This window comes from Aedes albopictus, chromosome 3, assembly GCF_035046485.1.
Source record: "Aedes albopictus strain Foshan chromosome 3, AalbF5, whole genome shotgun sequence".
Lineage (NCBI taxonomy): Eukaryota > Metazoa > Arthropoda > Insecta > Diptera > Culicidae > Aedes > Aedes albopictus.
The window spans coordinates 353,888,163-353,914,610 of record NC_085138.1 but is presented as its reverse complement, the minus strand read 5'-3'; the positions used below and the strand labels follow the sequence as shown (position 1 = coordinate 353,914,610).

At 43.2% G+C, this 26,448-nt stretch overlaps 1 protein-coding gene across 1 annotated transcript; it reads left to right on the top strand.

Moving 5' to 3' along the window:
• Positions 1–26,185, top strand: LOC109408746 (uncharacterized). The gene is made up of 5 exons (XM_019682119.3): positions 1–892; positions 14,467–15,647; positions 23,491–24,652; positions 24,709–24,924; positions 25,015–26,185. The coding sequence occupies exons 1-5, from the start codon at positions 179–181 to the stop codon at positions 25,879–25,881; spliced, it is 4,140 nt and encodes a 1,379-aa protein (XP_019537664.3). The 5' UTR covers positions 1–178; the 3' UTR covers positions 25,882–26,185.
• Positions 26,186–26,448: the final 263 nt, after the last annotated feature.

Sequence of the window (26,448 nt, the reverse complement as noted above, 5' to 3'; positions counted from 1 at the left end):
GGCCCCATTCATCCGTCCCGTCCAGCAACAGACGAAAATCAAGCTTTGTTGCGCGAACGAAAAGTGCAAGTTTCTTTTTTCTCAAAATTCCTCGTGAAATCTCGAAAAATCCTACATAAATTCCGTCCATTCCGTCGAGCAGTGCGCGAAACATGCGATTCCGTGCGGTGGAAACGCTATGTCCGGTAGTTCCCTCGGTTTAGGAGGTAGTGCTAAACTACAGCTCCAGTTGCAGCATCAGCAGCAGAAGAAGAAGCCATCGTCGTCGTCGTCGTCGTTGTTCAATCGGGAGGAGCTCAGCCTTCCGCCGAACGTGAACGGACGCCGGAGGGGATCGCTAGCAGTGCGTCTCGCTGGGATCCGGTGGACCAGTGCTAAAAGTTACCCGGTGGTGGAAGTGCGATTGCTGTGGTGGGGCCAGACGGGACAAAAAGTGGGATCCAGTGTTTTGCGTTGGGAGCAAGGGAGGTGCGGTGCTGCAGGGGAAGAACGATTACTCCAGTATCAAGTGTTGACCAGTGAGGAGCTGTTTCGGAAGTATTTGAGGGCGGCGGAACCGATTCAGGTCCGGCTGGTGTCTAGTAGAACGGGAAGCCTGGTAGGGACGGCAGCTGTTCCCGTTCCGGGCAAGTTGGTGAATTTTCGGGTGGGGGAGCAAGTGGAAGTCGCGGGACGAGCGGACATCGTCAGTGGGTCTGGTTTCGGTTTGGGGGAGATTTGTTTTGAGTTCGAACTGCAGTTTGATAAGTTGGAAAAGTTCACTGGGCCAGATAAGGAAAACAGCAGCAAGAATATGGTTCAGCAGGCAGCCAAGAAGCCGCTTACGGTGGTGCTTCCGGAGCAGGAGTTGCAGCTGAAAAGAACCGCGGTGACATTGTACGAAGGCAAACAGGTATGTTTTTTGCGGATGTATCGTATTTGTTAAGTCCATTATAACCCACTTGTTTGAAGTTTGATTTTTCTCTAAATCTCTTGCTACCCTGCTTCTGAGATAGCTCTGTAGGATACCACGTAGATTTTCTGAGGCTACTCGGTGATGTATGGCGTTCTGGATGACGGCCCAGTTGACACTTTTGAACGCATTGTTCACGAAACAGTAGCCGAATTCCCTTTGGCTTCTTAGCGCTATCTGGGTAATTCTTGGTAGATTTTTTGAAGAAATTCCTGGGGTAATTCCTGGTGAAATTAGGAATTCTTAAAAGTATTCCGGGAGGATTCCCTGAATGCTAGAGGAATACCTGGAGGAATTCCTATAGAAATTCCTGGAGACAAGTAAGATTTCCTGGAGGAATCTCTAAAGATATTTCTTGAGAAATCTCCAATGGAATCCCTGGAGGAATTCCTGCATAAATTCCATAAGAAATCCCTGTAGGAAACCCTAGAGAAATCCTGTGAGGAATTGAAGATTAACTGGAGAACTTGCAGGAAGTATCTCTGGAGGAATTCATGAAGGAATTCCAGAAAGGATTCCTGGAAAAAATCCCTAGATTCCTAGTAAACCCTGGAAGAATTAGAGCAATTATAGGAGGAATCCCTGAAGAAATCGGTTGAGAAATCTCGAGAAGAATTCCTAGATAAATTTCTAAAGGAATCTTTGGAGGAATTTCTGGAGAAATCCCTAGAATAATTCTTGGAGAAATCCCTGGAAGCATTCCCCTGGCCGAGATCACAGGGTTCGACGGTATTAAAGTGAAGGATGTCAATTGTAATTCTTGTAATGAAAATATCACCTTTAACACTTTAATGCGCCTCCAACGGTTCATTGCGAACCGGCTGCTACAGATGGAGTATGGCTGATTAAAGCCTGATTTATCAGAAATGTTCGATAAACAGGAGGGACCTGCTGGGGCCTAGTAGTTTCTATACCCAGAAAACAGTTCCGGTCGATTGAGTCTGGGAAGGTTTCGAGAGTCGTTGTGAATCATAATGCATTTTTTTGTGTTTTGTGATTGTTGGAAATCATAGCAATCGTATGATGCATTTGAATTCCATCATAGTACATAAGGCTAATGTCGGTTGCTATGTACATAATAAATAACAACTGCATGGCAACCGTTGGGGTATAAATATCGCTCTGGTCCCTGGGAGCAACTCAGTTTCTTTTTCCAACCCAATAAACCACCAGTTATAGTGCTCTTGTAAAACGTGTTTCTCTTCAGGTTATGGGCCCAGTCACGCCAACCTAAGAGCAAAAAGTGAAAAATCTCAAGCCCGTTCCAGAAACCAGGATGTCCAGTGCGAAGAAGGCAGGAATCGTGCAGTTTGCCGGCGAAGGCTACGACACGTGGAAGTTTCGAGTGGAGACTCAGCTTTCGGCGCACGGAGTGAAGGAAGCCATCACGAACGACCCCCCGGCGGAAGGCGCAGCGAAGGTGGCGTTTCTGGAGAAGGACGAGAAGGCGAAAGCGCTGCTGGTGGCGTACATTGCGGACAGCCACCTGGAGTATATTCGCGACAAGCAAACCGCGAAAGCGATGTGGACGTCGTTGGCAAATACCTTCGCGAAAAAAGGTTTTGCTGCCCAGACGTACATCCGGCGGTCGATGGCGTTGCTGCGAATGGAGGAAGGAACACCGCTGGCGGACCATTTCCGTCGGTTCGATGAGCTGGGACGACAGCTGAGGGATGCCGGTGCCACGGTGACGGAGCTCGACATGGTGAGCCAGCTGTTTATTTCGTTGCCACCTAGTTACGATGTGGTTACCACGGCAATGGAAAATTTGGACGACCAACAGTTAAACCTCGGGACTGTCAAAGCACGCCTTCTAGCGGAGGAGCAAAAGCGTTCTGGACGAGATTCCGGTAGGAGTGCAGCGAGCGGTTCGAATGGAGTGGTGTTGGCGGCCAAATCCGGAAATCGGCGTGGGAAGGCAACGAAATTCCCAGGAAAATGCTACCATTGCGGAGAAGTGGGGCATAAAAAGTTTGCCTGTCCCAAGGTGAAAAATCATCCGGATCGGGCGCAGGTAGCGAGACTCCCGATCGACAAGGAGGTGGCCCTTGTTTCCGGAGCGACGGTGTCGCTCGAGCAGGACGAAATCGAGTGGGTGCTGGACTCGGGTGCAAGTTGCCACATGGTCAGCGACGAAGGATATTTCCAGGAAATCCATGTGCTACGGGAACCACTTCACATCGACAGCGCGAAGGATGGTGAGGTTCTGGTAGCATCCAAGGAAGGAATCGTGAAAGGCAAGTTACTCGTTGGAGAGCACCGATACACGTTGTCATTCAGCCACGTGTTGCTTGTCAAGCAGCTGAAGTATAACCTGCTGTCGTTGGCGCGGCTACTGAAAGCGGGTGTGCACGTCGAATTTAAGCCGGATTGTGCCGTTCTGACGAAGGACGGCGATACTATCGGTGTGGCGAGAGCGAAAGGTAATCTTTTTTACCTGCGGATGAACCGGCTACCGAATGGAACGGCGTTGGCGGCGGATAGCACTCCGGACCTGGGGCTGTGGCACAAGCGGTATGCGCATCTCAGCTTCAAGAATGTGCTCAAATTGAAGAATGCCAAGATGGTGACAGGACTGGATGGTTTCCATGGTGACGCAAAGTTTTGTGACACATGCGCAGAAAGCAACATGGTGAGGCTGCCATTCAACGGAACGAGACCGCAGACTCGAAGGCCATTGGAGCGTGTGCACACGGACGTGTGTGGACAAATCACACCGACGACGGCGGATGGTTATCGCTATTTCCTATCGTTCGTGGACGATTACACGCACTTCGGAGTCGTTTACCTGTTGAAAAGGAAGGATCAGGTGTTCGATTATTTCAAGGTCTACGAAGCGATGGCGACGGCTAAATTTGGGACAAAAATAGCAAGCTTGCGGTGTGATCTTGGACGTGAGTATTTCTCAAATCAGCAACTGGCCTACTACGAGGAAAAAGGGATCCAAGTGGAGTCAACGGTCGGGTACACCCCGCAGCATAATGGTGTGGCGGAACGCTTTAACCGCACCATAGTGGAGAAAATGCGAGCAATGCTGACGGAGTCGGGTGCACCGAAGTACCTTTGGGGAGAAGCGGTCCTGAATGCTGTCTACGTTGCCAACAGAAGTCCGACTGAAGCAATCAAGGGAAACCAAACGCCTGCGGAACGATGGCACGGAGAGAAGCCGGATGTCACCAAGCTGAGAGTGTTCGGATGCCAAGCGTTTTCCTGGATACCGAAACAGAAGAGAGGTAAGCTGGATCCAACCGGACGGAAGTGTGTATTTGTCGGGTACGCACCGGCTGGATATCGCCTCTGGGATCAAGATTCCCGGAAAATGTTCGTGGCCCGTGATGTCCGCTGCAATGAGGCAGCATTTCCATTCAAGTCACCAAGTGAAGACATCGATCGTCGACTGGTTATTCCGGAGGAAGTATCACCGATTCCCGAGCAAGAGGGGGAAAATGAAGATGCTGGACAAGACGACAATGCTCAGGACGATGACCATGTCTCCGGTGGTTATTCCACTGCTGGAGAGGAGGACGACAACGAGGAAGGCGCAACCGCACTCCCGCCACAATCAGAAAGGAACGCACCACGTGATGATGTTCCGAGGTCTAGTGGTCGGGAGTGCAGGAGACCAGGTTGGTTTTCTGATTTTATTCCGTATAGAGCGCTTTCTGCTGGTGTAAATTCCATACAGGTTCCCGAACGTTATTCCGATGTCGATGGTCATCCGCACGAGCCTGAGTGGAGGCAAGCGATCGATGAAGAGCTGACAGCGTTGCAGAAAAACCGCACATGGACCGTGGTTCGATGTCCCGCCGAGGTACAGCCCGTACCGTGCAAGTGGGTGTTCAACGTGAAGACCGATGCTGATGGACGTCCTACGCGCTACAAGGCGCGGCTGGTAGCTAAGGGCTACGCACAGAAGAAGCACATCGACTACGAGGAGACGTTTGCGCCGGTGGCGCGGCTGGCTACCATCCGAACTCTCCTGGCACTTGCAACGACGAACGGATTGAAGATTCACCAGCTTGATGTCAAGACCGCTTTTCTGAATGGGAAGCTCAACGAGAAGGTGTACATGCAGTGTCCAGAGGGGGTAACCCTACGTCCTGGAGAAGTGTGCTTACTACATCGAGCGCTTTATGGTCTGAAGCAGTCGCCGAGGTGCTGGAACAGCTATCTGAACGAGTTCCTGACAACGTTGGGATTTAAGCGATCGAAGTACGACTATTGCATGTATGTTCGGATTACTGGCGACAACACGGTGTACATCGTAGTATACGTGGATGACCTTCTGATTGCTGCCAGGAACGAAGTCGAAATCAAGCGAGTGAAGAATGTGCTGATGCGGAAGTTTGAAATGACGGACTTGAAGGAGCTGCACCACTTCCTGGGCATTAAGATCACTCGGGATCTGGATCGAGGAGTAACGAAGCTGTCCCAGTCGGGGCATATCGACAAGATTATTGCTCGTTTTGGCATGGAAAACTGCAATCCCGCCAAGACTCCAGCAGAACCCAAACTGCAGCTGAAGCGAGGAGATGGAAGATGTCCGTATCCCTACCGCGAGCTGGTCGGTAGTCTCATGTACATCATGATGGGCTCTCGACCGGACCTTTGTTTCATCGTTGGCTACTTGGCGAGGTTTCAAGATGCTGCTGGTGAAGAACACTGGAAGCATGCCAAGCGAGTCCTACGGTATCTGCAAGCAACGAAAAACATGGAGTTAGTCTACCGAAGAAATCCAAGAGGACCGATGGTCGCTGCCTACGCAGATGCAGACTACGCAAGCGATGAATCCGATCGCAAGTGCGTCTCTGGCTTTCTGCTGAAGGTTCACGGAAACACAGTTGCCTGGTCATCGAAGAAGCAGTCTACTGTGGCAATGTCTTCTACCGAAGCCGAGTACGTTGCCATGAGTTCCTGCGTAAGTGAGACGATATGGTTGGTCGGGTTGATGGCCGATCTTCAGCCGGATGCCCTGCCGTATCCGGTACCAATATATGAGGACAACCAAGGAGCGATTGCGATGGCTGAACGAGAGGAAACGAGGCGAGGCAAACACATTGACGTGAAGTACCATTTCATCCGAAATGTTGTTGCCAACGGTAAGGTGAAGTTGGTATACGTTCCGACTCAGAAGCAGCAAGCCGACATCCTCACGAAGTCCCTGCCCGCTCCAACGTTCGTAGCTTTAAGGAATAAGTTAGGAATAGAAGGAATCAATTGAGAGGGGGTGTTGGAAATCATAGCAATCGTATGATGCATTTGAATTCCATCATAGTACATAAGGCTAATGTCGGTTGCTATGTACATAATAAATAACAACTGCATGGCAACCGTTGGGGTATAAATATCGCTCTGGTCCCTGGGAGCAACTCAGTTTCTTTTTCCAACCCAATAAACCACCAGTTATAGTGCTCTTGTAAAACGTGTTTCTCTTCAGTGATGAGTCTCGGAATCTTTTTTGAGTCAGCAGACTTTGAACTGTTTCCTGGGCTTCCCACTATTCGGTTAATTTTAACAAATACACTATACAAATACAAATTTAATTCAAGTATGAAATAATTAGTAGTATCTCGCGTATTAAATTTACTAATACATAGTTCTCAATATTTGATGTGCTTTCGTGATTCAATTTTCTCTATAATTTTCAATATCAATTTAAAATCCCTGCCCTTCGGTTCAGAAAGGGGTATGGGCGCGTTCTGCCAACTTGGCCGAGGCAGATTTCATGTGAGAACAAGTTGCATACGGACATTCAAAAGTGCCTGAACGAAAGATGCTGCTTGTGAGGATCACTTGAAGATCGGATGGAAGATCATTCTTTTTTTTTTAGAATATTCGCGTTCGTCTATGTGTTGCTCTTCGTGTTCGTATATTTTAAGTTTCATCTTCAACTGAGTTTCATGAACGCTGCTAGTTAGCAGGGATGATCTTCGCATCTGCATCCGTTGAACCATTCTGAATGGCCGTCGTGAAAGTATCACCAAAAGCGCTACTAACATTTCTTTTACATTTTCATGTATCTGAGTATCATGAGTGATAGCAGTAAGCAGGGATAGCAGTGAAAAATAGAAGTAATGCAGTACGACGGTGGTGCGATGCTGGTTAAACATTTCGCTGGAGATGAGCATTGTTTGTACTCAGCCATGTCTAAGACGTGCTCCGAAGTCTCAGGAAAGGAAGCATGCATAAAGCACTAATCTACAAAATCCCGGGAAAAAGTTGAAAGACCTTATTTCACGTGGAAATCCAGCGGTAGACAAGAGGTAGATATGGACGGATGTTCGTTGGAATTGGAAGGACATTGGTAATGACAGCCGAATTTAAGAAAGCGACGAAGCGATTGTAGCAGGAGATGGTGAAGTTGGACTACGAAGACGATTTGCTAGAAACCGCAGGCAGCAAATGACATAGGCTTATCGTATTTCGATGGAGATGGCGATGAGGACGAAGTAGCATTCCAAGAACATAACCACAATTTAATCACAACTACCTACCACAAAAAAACAACACGATCGAACGAAAATAGGAAAGAGCAACCCAGCAAAACCAGTATGTATGTTCAAAACGCTTACCCCAAACAAGCGACCCAAAGGTAAATTACGTTGACCATTTAACTAACAACACATTCTCTTACAGCTCAATACACCACATCGATTTCCCACCTTTCCCAATCCTTAAGGCCACGCAAAACTTAAAAGCCGCAGAGCTAAAGAGGTTGCTATGCCTACTCCCAAATTCAAAGGTGTATTATGGACAATGCAAGTTCTCGGACTTGCATTGGAGACTTGGCCCTATGACCCCCTTGTGCATCAATAAAATAAAATAAAATAAAATAAAATTTTCAATATCAATTTAAAATAACTAAGAAACTAATAGTGGGAAGTGCAGCATTTAACAGTGCTTGCTTATAGATTCGAAGTTAACGTGTGATCAAGACGAAATCGACAAAAACTGACTACTTCGACTTTGACTAACGTAGACTATTTATGACAAATTTGATATTTTTACTTTTCGACTGAGTGTATGAAAGGTTTTCTTTAATATGGACTTATTTGGACCGATGCTGATAGTGCTAGAGATGTGGACGAAAGACAACTTTCAAAGATAATAAAAACAATACTAGAATGAGGATCAACGAAAATGGACATAACAAACACATCGACTATCTAACAGATCATAGGCACACCAAAGATTACTGAATTATAGGGCATAGCTTAAATATGAACAATAACATTGTTTAAACCTTGACATGACAAAAAAAAACAAATACAAAATCGACCATATGACAAAACCGAAACTTTCACACATTCTACCGTAACCTTCTGAGTCAGTACGCAACAGTGTTTTACTGGATGACATGTTCCGTGCACGGCTGGTGAACTGCTTTTGAAGGATTACGTTCTCTATCCTATCCAAAGGCCTAGTGAACTGTCGTTGACCGCGCAAACGCGTGACGCTTGTGCGCACAGTGATGGGAGAGGTTTCGACGTCCGTCGGCGTGCCGCTAGGAACCTTTCAAAAAAAAAAAAAAGAGAAATCTATGGAAGCATTCCTGGAGAAATCCTGGAAGAACTTCTCGACAAATTTCTGGCGAAATTCCTGGAAGATTTTCTGAAAGTATACCTGGAGGAATTTCTAGAAAAATCGCTAGAGGAATTCTTGGAGAAATCCCTGGAAGAAATCTGGAAAAGACCTCTGCAAGAATTCCCGGAGCAATTCCTAGATAAATCCCTGGATGAATCCGTGGAGAAATTCCTGAAGGAGTCGTTGGAGTCCCAGTAGCAACCCCTAGAGAAATCCTTGAAGGAATTGAAAAATTACTGGAGAACTTTCAGGAAGAATCCCTGGAGGAATTCTTGAAGGAAGTCCAGAAAGAATTCCTGGAGAACCCTAGATGAATTCCTGCAGGTATGGCTGGAGTAAACCCTGGAAGAATAATTAGAGCAATTGGGTTGTTCAGTGAATAAAATATTGCTAGTTTCTATAGCCTAATCGAAAGAGTTCATTTTTCTGAGTATAACGTGATTTTATTCGATTTTAATACCTTTGTTTTGATGGTTAAATTGACAAAACAGTTTCAATTTTCGTGGATAGAATGACAGTTCAGTCGATAAAATGACAGTTCGACCCGAACAAAAAATTTCCCCCATACAAACTTTAAATGCATTTTAAAAATAGTTCTCGGGCTCCAAAAATTATGAAATTTTGGAAAATAATATGGATACCCCTAAAGAACCCAATTGTGGGAGGAATCCCTGAATGCAATCGGTTTATAAATTTTGGGAAGAATTCCTAGACGAATTTCTGAAGGAATTTTTGAAGGAATTTCTGGACAAATTCCTGGAGAATTCCCTAGAAGAATTCTTGGAGAAATTCCTGAAAGAATCTCTGGAGGATATCCTGGAAGAACTTCTGGACAAATTTCTGGCGAAATGCCTGAAGAAATTCCTGGAAGATTTTCTGAAAGTATACCTGGAGGAATAGCTAGAAATATCGCTAGAAGAATTCTTGAAGGAATCTTTGGAGGGAATCTGGGAAGGACCTCTGCAAGATTTCCCGGAGCAAATCCTAGATGAATTCCTAGATACACTGAAGTTTTTTTTTACGCGGTCCGTCCTAAAAAAAAAACCGCGTTATTTCAAGACCCGTCGTAAAAAAACCGCGTTATTTCAAAAACCGTCGTAAAAAAAATTCGCGTTTTTTTCAAAAACATGCGTAAAATAGTCAGCACCACATCTAACGTGACTTGACTTTTTTTACGACGTTTTTTTAAATAACGCGGTTTTTTTTACGACGGGTCTTGAAATAACGCGGTTTTTTTACGACGGGTCTTGAAATAACGTGTTTTTTTTACGCGGTTTTTTTTTACGCGGGACCATTACCGTCGTAAAAAAAAACTCCAGTGTAAATCCCTGGATGAATCCGTGGAGAAATTCCTGCAGGAATACCTGGAGGAATCCCTGGAGGAATCCCTGGTGGAATTCCAGGAGAAATTTATGAGGGATTCCTTGAAGAAACTCCTGGAGTAAGCCCTGGAAAAAAATCCTGAAGAATGAATTCCTGGAGGATTCCTTAGAGGAATTCTGGAAGGATCTCTGGAGAAAATTCTGAAGAAACCCTTTTAAAAAATTCCTTAATGGAATCCTTAGAGAAATTTTTGGAAGAATCATTGGAGGAATTTTTGGAAAAATCTCTGGAGGAATTTCTGGAAGAATCCCTGAAACAATTTCTTGAGGAACCTCAGGAGGAATGCCTGGAGAAACTCCTGCGCAAATTCCTGGCGGAATCCCTGGAGAAATCACTGAATGAATTCCTAGAGGAATTTCTAGTAGAATTTATGGTAAAATTCCTAGAAGAATTCCAGCATAGGCCGGAATATCCGGATACTTTCAAACAAAATTCCAGGAGATGATATTAGATCATGGATTAAAAAGACGGTATGAAATGCATGGGCAACTGAATGGAATCATAATTGATCTCTTTTTATAAGGCAAATCAAGCCAAAGGTTGTTTCGTGGAAGGATCAACCCAACTGGAAGGAGCAAAAGCTTCTGTCAAGACTACGTACTGGCCATACACGTGTCTCCCACAACATGGTCGCTGGCCGGAACTTCGTGTGGTACTCAAAAACTGTACAGCATTACATCTAATTAAGTCGTGCCCTACAACACGACGCAGTTTGCGAAAGGACTCTTCTAAACTTCCTTAAAGAAGCTAGACTTTTCAATAAAACTTGACCAACGCTCGAACAGGACTCTGACTGACGAATCTTCCAAGGAAAAAGCACATGATGACATAATCGACCCTGCCAACCAACCACACAGTTAACGAGACGAAATGATGATTTGGAGAACACCTAGGAAAGGACTTTTACGGTCCGATAGACTGACAGCTTAGTTGTAAGAGTATTCAGCACTTCATAACTCTGTAATCCTGTAAGTTACCTTTCAGGTACTTTCTGTTTTTGATTCTTAGAAATGAGCCAGCCTCGGGCTGAAAATCTTTTTAATAAAGACATCTATCAATCCATCTATCTTAGAAAAATTCTCAGAGGAATCTTCGGAGGTATTCCTGGACAAACTTCTGGAAGAATCTTTAGAGGAATTCCTGCTAAATTCCTGGTGGAATTTCTGAAGCAATCAGTGAAATAATTTCTGGAGGAATCCCTGAAAAAATCATTGGAGCAGAAATTCCTGGAGAAAATCCCTGGAAGAATTCCCGGAGGAATCCCTAGAAAAATTCCTGAAGGAATTCCTTAAAAAATACTGAAAGAATTTCTTGAGGAATGCCTGAAAAACTTCCTGGAAAAAAATCTGGAGGAATTGCTTCAATAATTTTCAAGGTCTGTATAAACTTCCTGGAGGAATTCTTGAAAAAAAAAAAAGTTAGGCATTTCTGAAGAAACTCCTGGGGTAATTTCTGGTGTAATTCTTAAAGGTATTCCTAGAGGAGTCCCTGAATGAAATCCTGGAGAAATCTCTGGAAGAATTCTTATAGAAATCCTTGGAGGAACTCCAGGAGGAATGCCTGGAGGTATTCCTGAAATAATTCGTGGAGGAATTCCTAGAGCAATTCCTAGAGGATTCCCCAGAAGAATTCCTGAAGGAGCCTCCTGGAGGAACCATTGGAGAAGTTCTTGGAGACATGCTTGTAAGAATTCCTGGAGGAATCTCTAGAGAAATTTCTTGAGAAATCTCTATAGAGGAATTCCTGGAGGAATCTCTCAATAAAGAATTTTTACAGGAATTTCTAGAGGAATTCCTGGAGGAACCCCAGGACGAATTCCTGAAGAAATTCAAGGATAAATTTCTGAGGGAATTTTAGGAGAAGTTTCTGAAGAAATCCCAGGAAGAAGTACTGAAGAAATCGCTGAAATTCTTGAGGAAATCCTCTTCTGGCGAACCAGCAAGCAGTTACGTTCCAATCCATTCATCGTTTATGTCGAAACCAATAGCACGCACCTGGTGAGCTGTTGCAATGATACTATTTTCTATCAATATTCCGGGATTCTTTCTGGGAATCCTACAGGAGTTCCTACTTTGAACCTTTCAAAAGTTTCCTCCGGAAATTTTCCAGGAGTTCATTCTGAAAACCTTTTCGAGTTCCTTTTTTGATGTTTTCATAGAATTCCTTCTTGTTTCTTGTTCTTGTTATTTTTCAGCAGTATTTTTTGTGAATCCTCCGAAAATTTACTCTGAAAATCCTCCAAGGTTTCCTTGTAGGAATCCAACAAAAGTTCCTTTTGAAAATCTTGCAGGAGTCCTTTGCGGAAACGCACCAATATTTCTTTTTGGAATTCCTTCTGGATTTACTTCTAGAGATAGTTATAAGAATCTACCAGAAGTTTTTTTTCTGGAACTCTGCTTGAATTCCTTCTGAAACTTCCTAAAGTTTTTTCTGGTAGTCGTCTAGTTTTTCCTTCTGGACTGTTGAAATCCTTAGATCGTATTCCTGAAATTTATCTATATAAGGTTTTTTTTATTTCTTTTTATTTGTGAATTTTAACTAATGTTAATTCTTCACATAACCCCTAGAAAGAATTCTTGGAGAAATTCCAAAGTAGACTGCTACAGGAATTTCCAAGAAAAAGCTTCTGAAGAAATTTCCAGCTGAACCTTGCAGGAGTTTCAAAGACTTTCCTGAATCCTGGAGTAATTCACAGATACAATTCCTGGAGTGATCTCCTGAAGGAATCCCAACTTGAATATTCTGTAGGGATCCCTAGAAAGATTTGCCTGGAGGAATCCCCAGAAGAAATTTCTATACACTCCCGTGCAAAAGTTTGGGGTCACCCCCTCAAAAACATGGAAATGTTTTTCGGTCATATCTCAGACATCTTTCATTTAATCCAGTCGTTCTCAGACTCTATCGAAAGATAAAGAGTTAGATTTGATTCGTATGTACTTTTCATAAATTTTATATGAAATTTTTAGTATAAAAAGTTTACCTAAACTTACATGATTTTCGTAAATCTGTACGAAAAATTGTTTTCCGTGTAATTCAAAATTGAGTCGACCAAATTTTTAAATGAAAGTTGCATTAGTACCCTATTTCTATCCTCTTTGAAAGCCATTCATTAGATTTTAGCGGAAAAATTCATAACATAATTTAAATTATAGGGTTAGGTTTACAAGTCACCGTGCGAAAGTTTGGGGTCACCCCTTAATATGCTGCATCGTGCAAAAGTTTGGGGTCACCTTTCAAATGGAGTCTGAGTCGGATTTTTATTCAAATCGTCATTTGTTTTGGTGCAACTCGAATTCCTTCTATGATAGATGAATGGCAAGACACATAAACGGTTATGAAGTGTTCATAAACTAAGTTTTAGACTAAGTTAAGGTAGAAAATGATATACGAAATCCATACTAAATCACCTAATGTGGTTATATAAAGTGCGAAAGAGAATAGAAGGGAGATAAAAATGACTAATTCTTGATTTCCACCCTAAATAACTGCAAGTGTTAAAACCACAAATACACCATTGCCCCAAAAACCATTACAACGAGTCATTTATTCGAATGTACTAATAAGTACATAAGAGATTTCGTGTTTTGGTGCAAAGCAAAGGGATAACTTTTTGATGAAAATGCCATTTATATTAAAATATGTAACATTCCTGAAGCTTATGGATTTTGGGGTAATTGTATGTTTGTGGTTATAACACTTGCAGTTATATACGGTAGAGATCACGAATACGTAATTTTTATTTCACCTCCATCCCCTTTCGCACTTTATATAACGTACTTAGCTGATTTAGTATGGATTTTATATACTATTTTCTACCTTAACTTAGTCCAGAATTTAGTTTATGAACATTTCATAACCATTTCTGTGTCGTGCCATTCAACTCTCGAAGAAAGAATTGGAGTTGCACCAAAACAAATGACGATTTGAACGAAAATCCGACTCAGACTTCATTTGGAAGGTGACCCCAAACTTTTGCACGATGCAGCATCTTAAGGGGTTACCCCAAACTTTTGCACGGTGACTTGTAAACCTAACTCGAAAATTTAAATTATGTTATGAATTTTTCCGCTAAAATCTAATGAATGGCTCTCCAAGAGAATAGAAATAGGGTTCTAATGCAACTTTTTTTCGGTTTTTCGGAGTTTTTCGGTTTATATAAAAACATAAATGCAAAAATATAATTGCACTAATGATATATCCCTGGTATTACTTTACATAGTTTACTATAAGATTTAAAACTTTTCTAAATCTAAATAGTTACATTGATTTAAAAAGACAGCAAACCAAAAACAAAATTGGAAACCAAATTAAGTAAAGATAAACTAATATCAATATGTTGCTGAATACAAATCCTGTTTTCGATTTGCTGTAATTTTGTTGTTGGACATTGCTCGGGAAGCTGTCACGTGTTTCCAAATGAAAACCCTTAGAAATCCAGAAAGAAATTGAAACATCCAAGGTTGATGTCAACCCGTGACTATCGATCACACATTTAACAACTTCGTGTGGTAATAATCCATATTTCTTCCTTTTCTTTCTCGTTCCAGGTGAAAAGTTTCCGCTCACTGGACAACCGTTCCCGATCGAAGGTCCTAAACTATCTCTCTGGAAATGTTCTTTCCGGATCCGAAGAGGAAACCCTCAGCGAAATATGTTCCATCTCGCCGGCGGAAAGTATGCTGGATGCGCTGAACAAGTTCGATGCCGCTCCCGAGCCCATGAAGGCCGAATACCTAAACTCCATTGATTCGGCGCGGATGTTGATCGAAGGTCTCAATTTCACCAAGGCAGGGCTGAAGGAGATCATGCATAAAACTAAACTGGCATCGCTGGTCGACGTCGGATTCCAGATCAAGGTGAAACTTCCGTCCCAAACGAACGCAGGATCAAAGCTCAGATTTCCTTCGACGCAAATCGTTTCCGATTCCGGGGAGGTTGTTTTCAATGGCAAGGCAATCTCGAAGATTTCCATCCCGAAGAAAGTTGATGACTGTCGGTTTGAGTTCCTGATTTATTTGACGATGGGTCCAGTCTTCCACCAGAGATCGACGACCGGAAGGCAGATTTTTCTCGGTTCTTCAGTGATAAAACTGGAAGAGCTGGTGAGTAGCAGATTCGCCTGCTACAAAAAATGCCCGGTTCGGTTGGCCTCGGACGACATCCTGCTGGGAATGCTCACGGTTCGGTTGGAGCTGGGAGCTCGCGGGCTGCATTTCGGTCCGGAACTCATCGATGCTCTGAACGTTGGCAAAGAAAACGTAACAATCAGCAGTTCTTCCAGTGAAAGCGATCTACCAACGCAATGTTGGTCTTTCAAGCCACTCCAAAAGTGTCCAATGTCTGCTCCCAGTTATCCATCGCTGTACTGCCGACCGCTAGCCTGCAGTCAAGACCAACATGGACCTACCCAGAACGCACCGAAAGATTTGTCTCCTGCGCAGGATTCGCCGCCGTCAGGTGCTCCAAATTCTCAACAACAAGATGGCTCTCAACAGCAGCAGGGAGCCGCTTCCAGGGAAGATACGGGACCGAAAGCGATGGACACCACGGTAGAAACTCCACCGGAACGACCCACGGCAGTGCTTTATGGGCTGCTCCACCTCGGAAAGCTGAAAGATGTTCCCGCTTTGACGGCGGGTGGTGGATACTTCCTAGTGATGCATGGGTTCTGGTCCAGCGAAGAAGATGGTCCGATTTTGACAACGGAACTATCGCGGGATGGCGAAAGGTAAGCACTTCCACAGAAATTCGGCATTTTACTTTACAAAATAATACATATTTCTTTATTCGAGCTGAGTTACTAAGGATAGGGTAGGGCGGGGCAAGATGAGCACCCTAAGGATCACGTTGAGTTTATTGAAAGTTAACACAATTTTTCAAATTACCTCTCAGTAGTTCTTTTCTATATCATGTTTTCTATCACCCATAAACATGGGAGGGTTCAAAATTCACAATAAGGATGATTTATTTGACTAAACAAAAAGATGTTTTATGGTCGGTTCGAACATGCTACGGGGCAAGACGAGCACCCCTACGAGGCAAGAACAGCACTTCATTAAAATCCCAATATTTTAACAATAAATTGGCCATACAGTTATTGATATAGTGAACCTTGTTTATAGCTATGGTATCACGTTCTAAAATTATCATTTTTTTTTTCGATTTATTGAAAAAAAAAATGCGGTTTTATAATACTTTATACAAAATTACTCGAAAAACAATAAACGATTATTAAGTTGCTTATTTTTAGGAATTTACGCAACCAAATAGTTGTAGAGGTCACGGAAACCTATGCTCGGCACTATTAAGTGGATTACAATAATTTCAAAATATTTTCTATATTCCCCTGATGGGGAATAATGGGTGCTCATCTTGCCCCACTATAGTTAAATAACTAAAATTGAATAAATTGTAATGTCTGCTTTTAGAAAATATTTTCTAATGTAAATTAAAATGCTTTGCAATAAGCTAGTAATGTTGGCTACTAACCAGAATTATGGTAAAAATTTGATTATGACATAAAAACCTTATTTTATTCTGATGATTTCTTATAGGAAAATGCTGAAAATCCATGCTATTTAGGGAACGTCCATAAATTACGTCACGCAAAATTCGATCATTTTCAACCCCCCCTCCCCCCTATGTCACACTTTTTGTATGGGACCTCTGAAATTTTTGTATGAGTCGTCACACTTTGCTGAACCCCCCCTCCCCCCTCAAAGCGTGACGTAATTTATGGACGTTCCCTTACTAATTTGACGATATTTTTTAATTCGTTCATTATAAAGTACCTTTTATCAGGTTTACAAACAGGATGAACATTATTCTAACGGATTATGAAGTTGTTTGGGCCAAATTCATCATAAAAGTAGTAAAACGGAGGGGTGCTCATCTTGCCCCGGGTGGCCATCTTGCCCCGTCCTACCCTATTTATTTGAATCAGTGCATAGGTACATCTATTTGATGAGTTTCCTACATTTTTTGCCTTTCTCGTACTGTGAAGAATTAGCAATAAGTTAAAATTCACAAATACAAAGAAATTAAAAAAAAAAAAACCTTTCTCGTACACTAAGTGTACTGGAAAGGCTATATGTTCACTCCAAAAATGACTTTTTGATAGAAGGACCGGAGGGTCGAGTCACATATACCAATCAACTCAGCTCGACGAATTGAGGTGATGTTTGTGTGTGTATGTATGTGTGTGTGTGAATATGTGTGTGTACAAAAAAAAAACTCACATCACTTTTTGGCAGTAAACCTCAACCGATTTTAATGACCGACGGTTCATTCGACGCGGAATGTGGTCCCATTGTTTCCTATTGAAAATGGTTCGAATCGGTTCAGCCGTTCCGGAGTTAAGGCCATTTAGGTGTTCCGGACCAGTACCCCAGGAAGGAGCCTGTTCGAGCCCAGCAGGGTGGGTCGAATAGCAGCGGACTGTATCACCTAGTTTTTGGGGGAAACACTCGCGAGCAAAGACTGGCAAGTACCAATCCTCTGGGAATCGGTGGTCGAAAAATGGCGGACACAACCTGGTTTGGCAAGGGCCAACAGGGGAAGAATCACTTCACGGGTGGGAACTTGGCAAGGGCCAATTCTTCGGTGGAAAAAGGTGATCAGGGCACTGACGACTACATTCTTAGCACTACATTTATTTTACTCTTCTTTCTCTCTATTACAAATTCTTCTTTTGCACCTCTGCTGCTGTCGGGTGCGCGGCGCGCGCGGCCGATCGGTTCGACGCTTCGAAAAAGACTCCTTGTCGCCGCCGCTGATGCGGTGGCTTGAGGTGTAGTGGTAGTAAAACGGTACTCCGCCGTCGTTAGTGCGCTGGCTCGAGTTTGGGTTTTACTTTAGCAAAATGTGGTAGTGGTAGTGGTTCAACTTCCGACGGTAGTCGGAACAGAACCAGAAATGAAAATGCTACAAAACCATGCATGCGACACATCAGATCGCGGCTTTTTAGATAGCCTGACGAAGGAAAATATTCTCAGGCCATATCTGAACCGGTAGTGTCCCGGAATCGGTTCCGGATGTCCCGCCGGAATTGGCAAAATATAAAAGTGAGCCAAATCCATGCACGCGACACATCAAATAGCGGCTTTTTCGATAACCTGATGAACAGTGAGTAGGAAAATAGCCTTTAATACACCAGAGACTACCGGTAGTGTTCCGGAACCGGTTCCAGGTGCCCCGCCGGAAGTGGCCAAATATAAAATTGAACCAAACCCATGCATGCGACACATCAAATCGCGGCTCTTTAGATAACCTGATGAACGCTTAGCAACAAAATGGAATCAGACTATATCATGTGTCCCGCCGGAAGTGATCAAATCTAGCTGGGAACCATACCCATGCATGCGACACATTGAAAAGCAGCTTTTTCGATAACCTGAAGAACGGTAAGCAGGAAAATAGCCGTAGATCACAGCAAAGACTATCGGTAGTGTTCCGGAACCGGTTCCGGATGTCCCGCCGGAAATGACCAAATATAAAAGTGAACCAAACCCACATGCTAACGCCGCTCTGCACTGAAGTGCATAATTTCCAGACTACACCAAAACTGTGTAACCCTTGCACATTTACAAAATCAGCTCCTGTGTCCGCAAAATCGTTAAATTCGCAAAAAAATTGTATGACAATCTAGCTAGGCTTACTAGTGACCTTGAAAAACAAAAAAAAATCAACATTTCGCATCTAGACGAGTGTACGAGCTGTTTTTATGAATGTGTAACTGTTACACATTTTTGTGTGGTCTGGAAATTATGCACTTATGAGTAGGTTTACACATTCTAGGTGCTGAGTGGTTTTAGCGTGCATGCATGCGACACATCAAATAGCGGCTTTTTCAATAACCTGCAGTTGCACCATGGTGAACGGTAGGCAGGAAAACAGCCTTGGATCACAGCAGAGACTACCGGTAGTGCTCTATAACCGGTTCCGGATGTCCCGCCGGAAAAGGTCAAAAATAAAAGTGAACCAAACCCATGCATACGACACATAAATTTATGGCTCTTTAGATAACCTGATAAACAGCAAGAAAATTATTTCAGACCATATTTGGGACAACCAGTAAGATTCCGGAACTGGTTCCGGGTGTCCCGCTGGAAGTGGTCAAATGCATATAGGAGCCAAACTCATGCATGCGACACATTAAATCGCGGCTTTTTTGTTTACCTGATGAACGGTTTACAAAAAATAGTCTCAAATTACATTAGAGACTACCGGTAGTGTTCCAGAACCCGTTTTGTATGTCCCGCCAGAATGACCAAAAGGTAAAATGAATCAAATCCAAGCATGCACATCAGTTTTCGCCTTTTCAGAAAACCTGTTGAACAGTTAGCAAGAAACTAGTCTCAAACCATATTTAAGACAATAGATACAGTCTTGGAACCGGTTCCGTGTATTTCACAGGAAGTGGTAAAAACAGCGAAAATATTCAATGCGAGCGATAAATAGGGTCTGGGACAGTGTACGCAGAATATGGCACCGCAAGCGAAAAATAGGCAACAAAGAAGGCACGGCAACAACGCTTTGTTTTTTCGTTAGCAGATAATGACAAAATCGCTCCCGAGTTTGTTCACAACAAAAACGGTTGGAATATTTGTCTCGTTCTATTCACATCGTGATTTTCGCTTTGTTTTACAACTGAAACTTGAATCTGATGATGGCAAGAGTCTTAATTCGTCCAAATACTCATGAATTCGATGATGTGGGTCGAAAATTTCAGCAGAAAATCCGAAATATCGGCACACGCACGGCAAGCGATATTTGTTTTATTGCTCTCATCGCTTGACATGCGTTTGTTGCGGAGCGCCTTTGTTACCGACATGCACCGCTTAGGACAAAGCGTTTGTTTTTCAGCGTGATCCGTTTTTCGTACCCTGGTCTGGGACCATTTGGGCAGGAGCACCTATTTTGAGCATTTTTTGCTATAACTCAGTCAATTTCAAACCGATTGATTTGAATTTTTGAACATGGCTAGATACTGTGCGTAAATGGTCGTGTCTCAAAAATGAAGACAATTGGCTTCCTTAACGGTGTTGAGATAATTCGATATTCTGAATCTGCATGTCAAACTGAGCTGAAATCCAAATTTTCATGAATTTTGGAGCCCGGGAACCTATTTAAAAATCAATTTGAAGTTTGTATGGGAGTGATTCGTCGAATCACCCCTCGTCGCAGTTTGTACTGGGCGGAGCTGTCAAACAGTTGCCCATCTGTCAAAAGGTGATTTCAAAAAATCTCTTTGAAATTGATTTTAGGTATCAAAACAAAGTTCTAAAAATCTGAAAAAAAAATCATAGTGATTCAGAAAAAGGTGATCTTTCGAATAAAATCAAAAAATCAATGCATTTTTCAAAATTTAAAAACCCAATTGGTTCAAAATTGACTGAGTTATAGCATCAAGTGCCCAAAATAGGTGCTCGTGCTCAAATGGTCCCAGACCCTATGTGTAAGAGAACAAAATCTTGACAAAACTGAAGCAGGCTCAACAAATCACACCTTTTTAACTTCCTGAGGTGTAAATATACAAAAGAATGAGGGTTGCATGGGAAAATTGAAATTTAATCGCATCAATCTCAAACAAAGTTTTTCAATCCCCTTTTGCGTCTAAAATCACTGCGCAAAAATTTGATCCGACTGGTTGCTCATCGCGCTTTGAGATATGTTTTAAATTTGAATTAGATTCAGTATGAAAAATTTCGCTTGCTTTGTTTGGTTAAATTTTATGAATTACCAATGATAATAAAATATAACCTAAAGTGTGCAGAAAAAAGTTTATCGAAGACTGTAAAGTGATTTTTGGTTGTGAATGAAATAAATTATATTTTAGCTTGTTATTATCGTCTTGGTATTGATCGGTCACCAGTAATAGTATAGGTGGTCACGCAGTCAACTAAGAGGTCTGATATTTTCCAGCTCTGCCTATACATCGAACATAACGTCGGATATATGTGTCATCAATAAGTTTCCCAACTCGATGATGGCTTGGATAAAATTCTTGCTTTTATAAATAAAGTATTCACAGGATTCAGGATGCTTACGTCGACGGAAAGATCACAAGTACATAATCGACGAGAAAGGCACTATCACCACAAGGTGGATTAATCCGGGTTTTTCTTTATTACCAGCGTTTTTAACATAATTTCGAGTTATAACTGTTTAAATGAGCCACCATTTGACCTAAATCGAGGGGTTTGCAAAAATTGTTGTGGGGGGATCCATCAATTTGAGTAACCAAATGCATTTTTCTTACTTGTTTAGCGAGGACTTTCAGGAAATCCCCATCTTAAACATTTTTGAAGACAGGGTGTTATTGCCCGTTGTGAAGATTTATAGATTCCGACGCAAATAAATGATTAGGCTCATTTTCAGCGTAGGTGCGTTATAAATGTTTGTTTACAGTGCAAAACTATCACCAAATGTGTACCATACAACACAGCGTAAAATATTCACCAGGACGCGGTCTGGTTTTATATCTGTGGGCCCACGCAAGAAAAATCCACGCAACTAATTTTCGCGCAGGAGTCTAAACAGGTGGAATCTCCGCAATAATAGTGGGCCGGTCTCAGCGAGAGTTACCTCATATGATCGATGTGCTTTGCAGATCTTCAAGTCTTCTGGTAAAACGAGACTAAACATGCTACTGCTTAGAACAGCGGTCATTTGTTGAAGTTATTTATGCTCCGGAAAAATATAATTCCAGGTTGGTGATAATAACACAACTTTTTTTTATTCCTGTTCGGGTTTCGTCACTGCGATTAGTTTTTAGATCTATTGTGACATTACCCGTATCCTTAGTGTAGTGCATGTCGCATTACTCAATTGCCATTGAGGGGCAATAAAGTATCGATTTTGTTACAGTTTTTGTTTTGTTTTCTTAGAAAACAAAACAAGAGTACTGATATTGGCCATGCATCGGAAACCTAGCATCACCCTTGTTTTACTGCTAAATTCTCCCCAGTAAGAAGTTTAGAACCCGAGTTTTAACATTAGCAGCAATACCATTCCAATAATGAAACATATGTTCCGTAATAAGGATTCTAGTATGTTCCTTGCATACCAGCACTTACCTGTCTTTGAAGAGTTAGTACATACATGGATCCCTAACCCGATTTGATGTCCGTTGCATCAAGTTTAGCCTCGAACGGCGAGGTTTTTAACTATCTGCAAAGTAAAGTTAATTAACTTAGTTTTATTCAGAGACCGATTCTATGATTCCTTGAATTGCCAGAACGCATATTCCAAAATTGGAAAAGTAGGACGACACTAGGTTTCGGTAGATTTTACTCCGTACCTAACTCAACGCGAAAAGGTGATCTACCCTCGTTACGGGCTCCGTTAACGATCGAGCATCTTTGAAACCCCCTCAATCATTCATTCATCAGCACAGGTCGTCTGACACCTTGGATTGGGGTTCCCTGTTTGGTGGACTTTTACCCCCGGAACAGGGGGTCCGTAGTGCTATTCTAAGCCGGCAGCTACATGGACTTAAGGTTAACTTAAGGTTGGTAATGTGTCTAGCTAGACCTCTGAATGGGTAATGTGGGTTAGTGTATGGAGGAATGCCATTGAAGTTTTGTTTTTTTTTATATTCTCCGAGGTTTTCAAATCCAACGCTTTCCGTGTTGGGCTGTCCGTTTATTACGTAAGATAATTTTGACGGTTTCCCGAGAAACACTCAGAATATCGTGACAATTTTTTGTAGGGATTGCGGGAACAACTCTGGAAATATTCCCGGACAAATCTATGAAAATAATCAACAACTACGAGAAAAACCTCGAAAAACATCCGAAAAAAATCGCGGAAACAACTTAATGAGAAGTATCAGCAATAACTCCAGCAGAAATCCCAAAATGAACTCAAAGAATATCTCCAGATAGAAATATTGGGAGAAAGTCTAGAATAAATCCAGAAAAAAACTCCTATAAACAGGAGCCGCGATGAAATTCATCTTCTTAAAATCCAGGGAGAAACCCCGAGCGAAATCTCAGGTAAAACTGAAATCCTACGAGAATTTTTAAGAAATGTTCTAGAAAAATTGGAATCCTGAATGAACTTCTGGAGAAACTTCCTGAAAAACTCCTGAATAAATATTTGGAAGAATCCTATTAAAAATTCCAAGAATAAGTCCTGCAGAGACTAGGAGAAATCCCGGGAAGATTATCCAAGAGAAAGTCAAAGACAACATCTGAGAAACATCTTGAGAAAAAGCTCGTGATTCTTCAGATAAATCCTGGGACGGCTCTGCATTTCTAAAGTTCCATTTCTAAAGTTCCAGAAAGATATCCCAGGAATTTCAGGAGAAATTTTTGTAGAGAAAATTCAAGATGGATTTTAACAAAAAAAATTCTGGGAACTTTATCTGCGAACTAAGAAATGTTCTGTCAGTAATCACTCTACCATTTCAGCCAAAGCTCTGGTAATGCAAAAGTGAACAAAAATTCTAAATAAATATCCTTAAGCAGATAACGTGTATGTACATTATTTTGAAATCACCAGTCAATGACTATTTGAAAATATTAATAACTCAATACAATTTATCTTCCAATCTCTTTTCTCATCAGTACCAACAACTGTAAATCCATCAACTACTTGATCACCTTCCCTGTAATGCCAAATGCCCGCTTCTTGGAACGTACAAAGAACCAGCACATGCTGGTGGAACTATGGGAAAAGACTCCAGATGCCACCGAGAAGCTCGTTGGAGTTACCAGACTACCACTACATCAGTTCTACATCGCTTTCCGAGATGCACAGCTAACAGAGCATTTGTCCCGTGCCAAACTGCCCGTCATTTCTATCGACGCATGGAGTGGCATCACTTCTCCACTTGCGGCAGACCCTTGTGGGCAGGTTCAGGCCGTTCTAGCCATTGGCACCGAAAACCAAGTCGAATATCTGAAGCTGTTCCGTGGTTTGACGCACACATCCGGTGATGCTCCGATGACGAGCAACAAACCTACTGTTCCGAAAGGGAAGCAGGACGATCCTCCCCATCAATCCATGGTGACTCCTTCGACTGCCATCGACCATCAAAGGGACATCGAATCCTACCGGCCAATCAGAACTTCCAACACTGGCAAACAGCAGTCCGAAGTGGCCAACATGCTTTCGGCATTTATCGAGAACCTAGCCCAACGCTTGCCCATCTCATCGGAGCGCAGCACCGCTCCCTGCTATGACCAGAACTTTGCCGACAACCGCCAGGCAACTCCTCCGCCGGCACTCTCATCCTCACCGCATTCACAGGCCAACCATCCCCAGCTCCGAAAAACTTCCGATCTCCTCGAAAACCTCCAGAGAGCCTTGGCCCAGAGACCATCGGAAAATCTGACCACCAATCTCCTAACGACGTCATCCGAACCGGCCTCGGAAGCGCCCCAAACAGAGAAACAACAATCCCAAGTGGCCGACGAAAAGCTGTTCCAGGTATCGATCGAAATCGAACAGGCCGTCAACCTGCCGAAGGTGAACGTCGGCAAAAAGTTCGGCAAGCGAAACAAGAACCGTTCCCAGCAGGGTTCCAACCAACAGCAGCAGCAGCGCGTCGAGGTGGAACCCAGCGCCTATGTAACCTTCGAGGGCTACAACCTGCAGCCGGGAGCGGCCGATACGGTCAAGTCGCACGAGGGAATCGTCTACACGACGGCAATTGTCGAAGGCTGTTGTAATCCAAGCTGGCGGAAGAAGTTCGACGTGCGGCTACCGGTGGATCTGATGACTAATGTGAGTGGTTTTACGTGTTTCACCTAATAGTTAACTGACGATTTATTCATTCACAGGACGAGAAGCGGTTCATTCTGAAAGTTTGGCGCAAAACACCCACCTCGAATACAACGGGATCGTCGGCCAAACAGCCACTGGTACCGGCACCGATGGAGGATGCCGTGGTCGGTTTCACAGCGGTGGATTTGAGCGTGTTCCTGAACGGGATGCCCTGCATTCTCGGCTGGTACAACATCATGGACTTCTCCGGGCGGTGCAACGGGCAGATCAAGGTAAGGGCAAGGGCGAAGACGTAAGATTTTCAAGACTACCTAAAAGCAACTTCTTGTTAATATTTTCTTACGCATTTATCCCTCACACAGGTCAATATCCAGCCATTGGAGAACGTCACCATGTACAAAGGGCTGGAAGAGGGCGTTAACTTCCAGATCCCACTCTCAATCGACGTGGACTGCGGTGGGCTGGACACCGCTGGCAACACTTCCCTCAGCCGTGCTCTGAAGCGCAAGTTCACCGAGCTAGAGGAAATCACCCAACGTTTGAAGGCGCGCCTATTCGACGTAACGGGTGACGAAAATGTGGATCCGGATGAAGAATTCGAACGGGATCTAAACACCGAAGCCGACGAAGAAGACGAAGATGAATGGGTCGATCCGCTGGAGGACCGATCCTCCGGTCAAAAGCGTAACAGTCAATTTCCGAACGGGTCGCTTCAGACTCGGACCACCAATACCTGTTCGTACACGATGTCGGCGGATCATCGGGTATCGGAACGAAGTCTGACCGGGTGTTCAGATCGATCAACCCAGATCGACAGCAATGCTGAGAAGCAGATGCTACTGGAAAAGCTTCTCAAAAGTCACGATCTGGACACACTGATAAACCCGAATATCTTGAAGAACTTAATCAATCCGATCATGTCCGCGTCGGAGTCAACCCCCATGAGTAACCCGTACGAGCATATACCGGAGAGTGAATCGTCGGGTGGTACCAGTGCGGATGCGGACATGAGTGAAGATTCGGTTGCCGCAGGAGGTGGGTGTACATCGGATAAGGTGAAGCTGATATCGTCCGCTCTTCAAAGGACAACCATTTCCGATGACTCGACCACGCCGACTACGACGGGAAAGACCACTGAAGGTGGTAGTTCCGGTCGGCAGGATTCCACCGAAGGCAGCAGCAAGCGCGAGGCACCGGAAGGCGAACCTATGAAGGTAAATGATAAGTAAATTTTCTCCACTTTTGGATTCTTTTCTGTTGCCTACGATATCTTAGATCATAAGTATAACGAAACCATGCTTTTACGACGACGAATTCGGCTACCACGCCAGAAGAATTGCATCAATCATACAAAAATACCCAAACGCAACATTTAAATTGGAGTAACGTTAACACACATATACGTATACCCTAAGTACTACATACATATTTACAATTATTCAGCCGTTAGATTAGAGTAATAATCGAAAGTATTCGCCGATATTATCTGATATAGGAAATAAATGCTTCATTTGCTACATGCTACATGCAAAATGGTCACCCGCAACGCTTCAATACAATAGATGGTAAAGAAATTCTTGTCGGTTATCTAACATGCGTCTGACTATAAGTAAAGCAGCAGTAATAATCACTATCTCGTAGCGTTCACACGTGTTTTTCGCTGGGTACGAAACTGCTTGGGCACTCGCACCAATTCTCGGCACATCACAGTGGCTGGTGCGGGGTGACCTCTTCTCGGAAACAGAAGATTCCATGATTGCCATCCAAAATCTGGTAAATGGGACATAGAATTAACG

What these genes read in the sequence shown, in the direction of transcription:
- LOC109408746 (XM_019682119.3), top strand. Translation starts at nt 179, where the DNA reads ATGTCCGGTAGTTCCCTCGGTTTAGGAGGTAGTGCTAAACTACAGCTC. An exon ending in CTATCGCGGGATGGCGAAAG is followed by an intron (nt 15,648 to 23,490) that starts GTAAGCACTTCC and finishes TTTTCTCATCAG; the next exon opens with TACCAACAACTGTAAATCCA. An exon ending in GGTGCAACGGGCAGATCAAG is followed by an intron (nt 24,925 to 25,014) that starts GTAAGGGCAAGG and finishes TCCCTCACACAG; the next exon opens with GTCAATATCCAGCCATTGGA.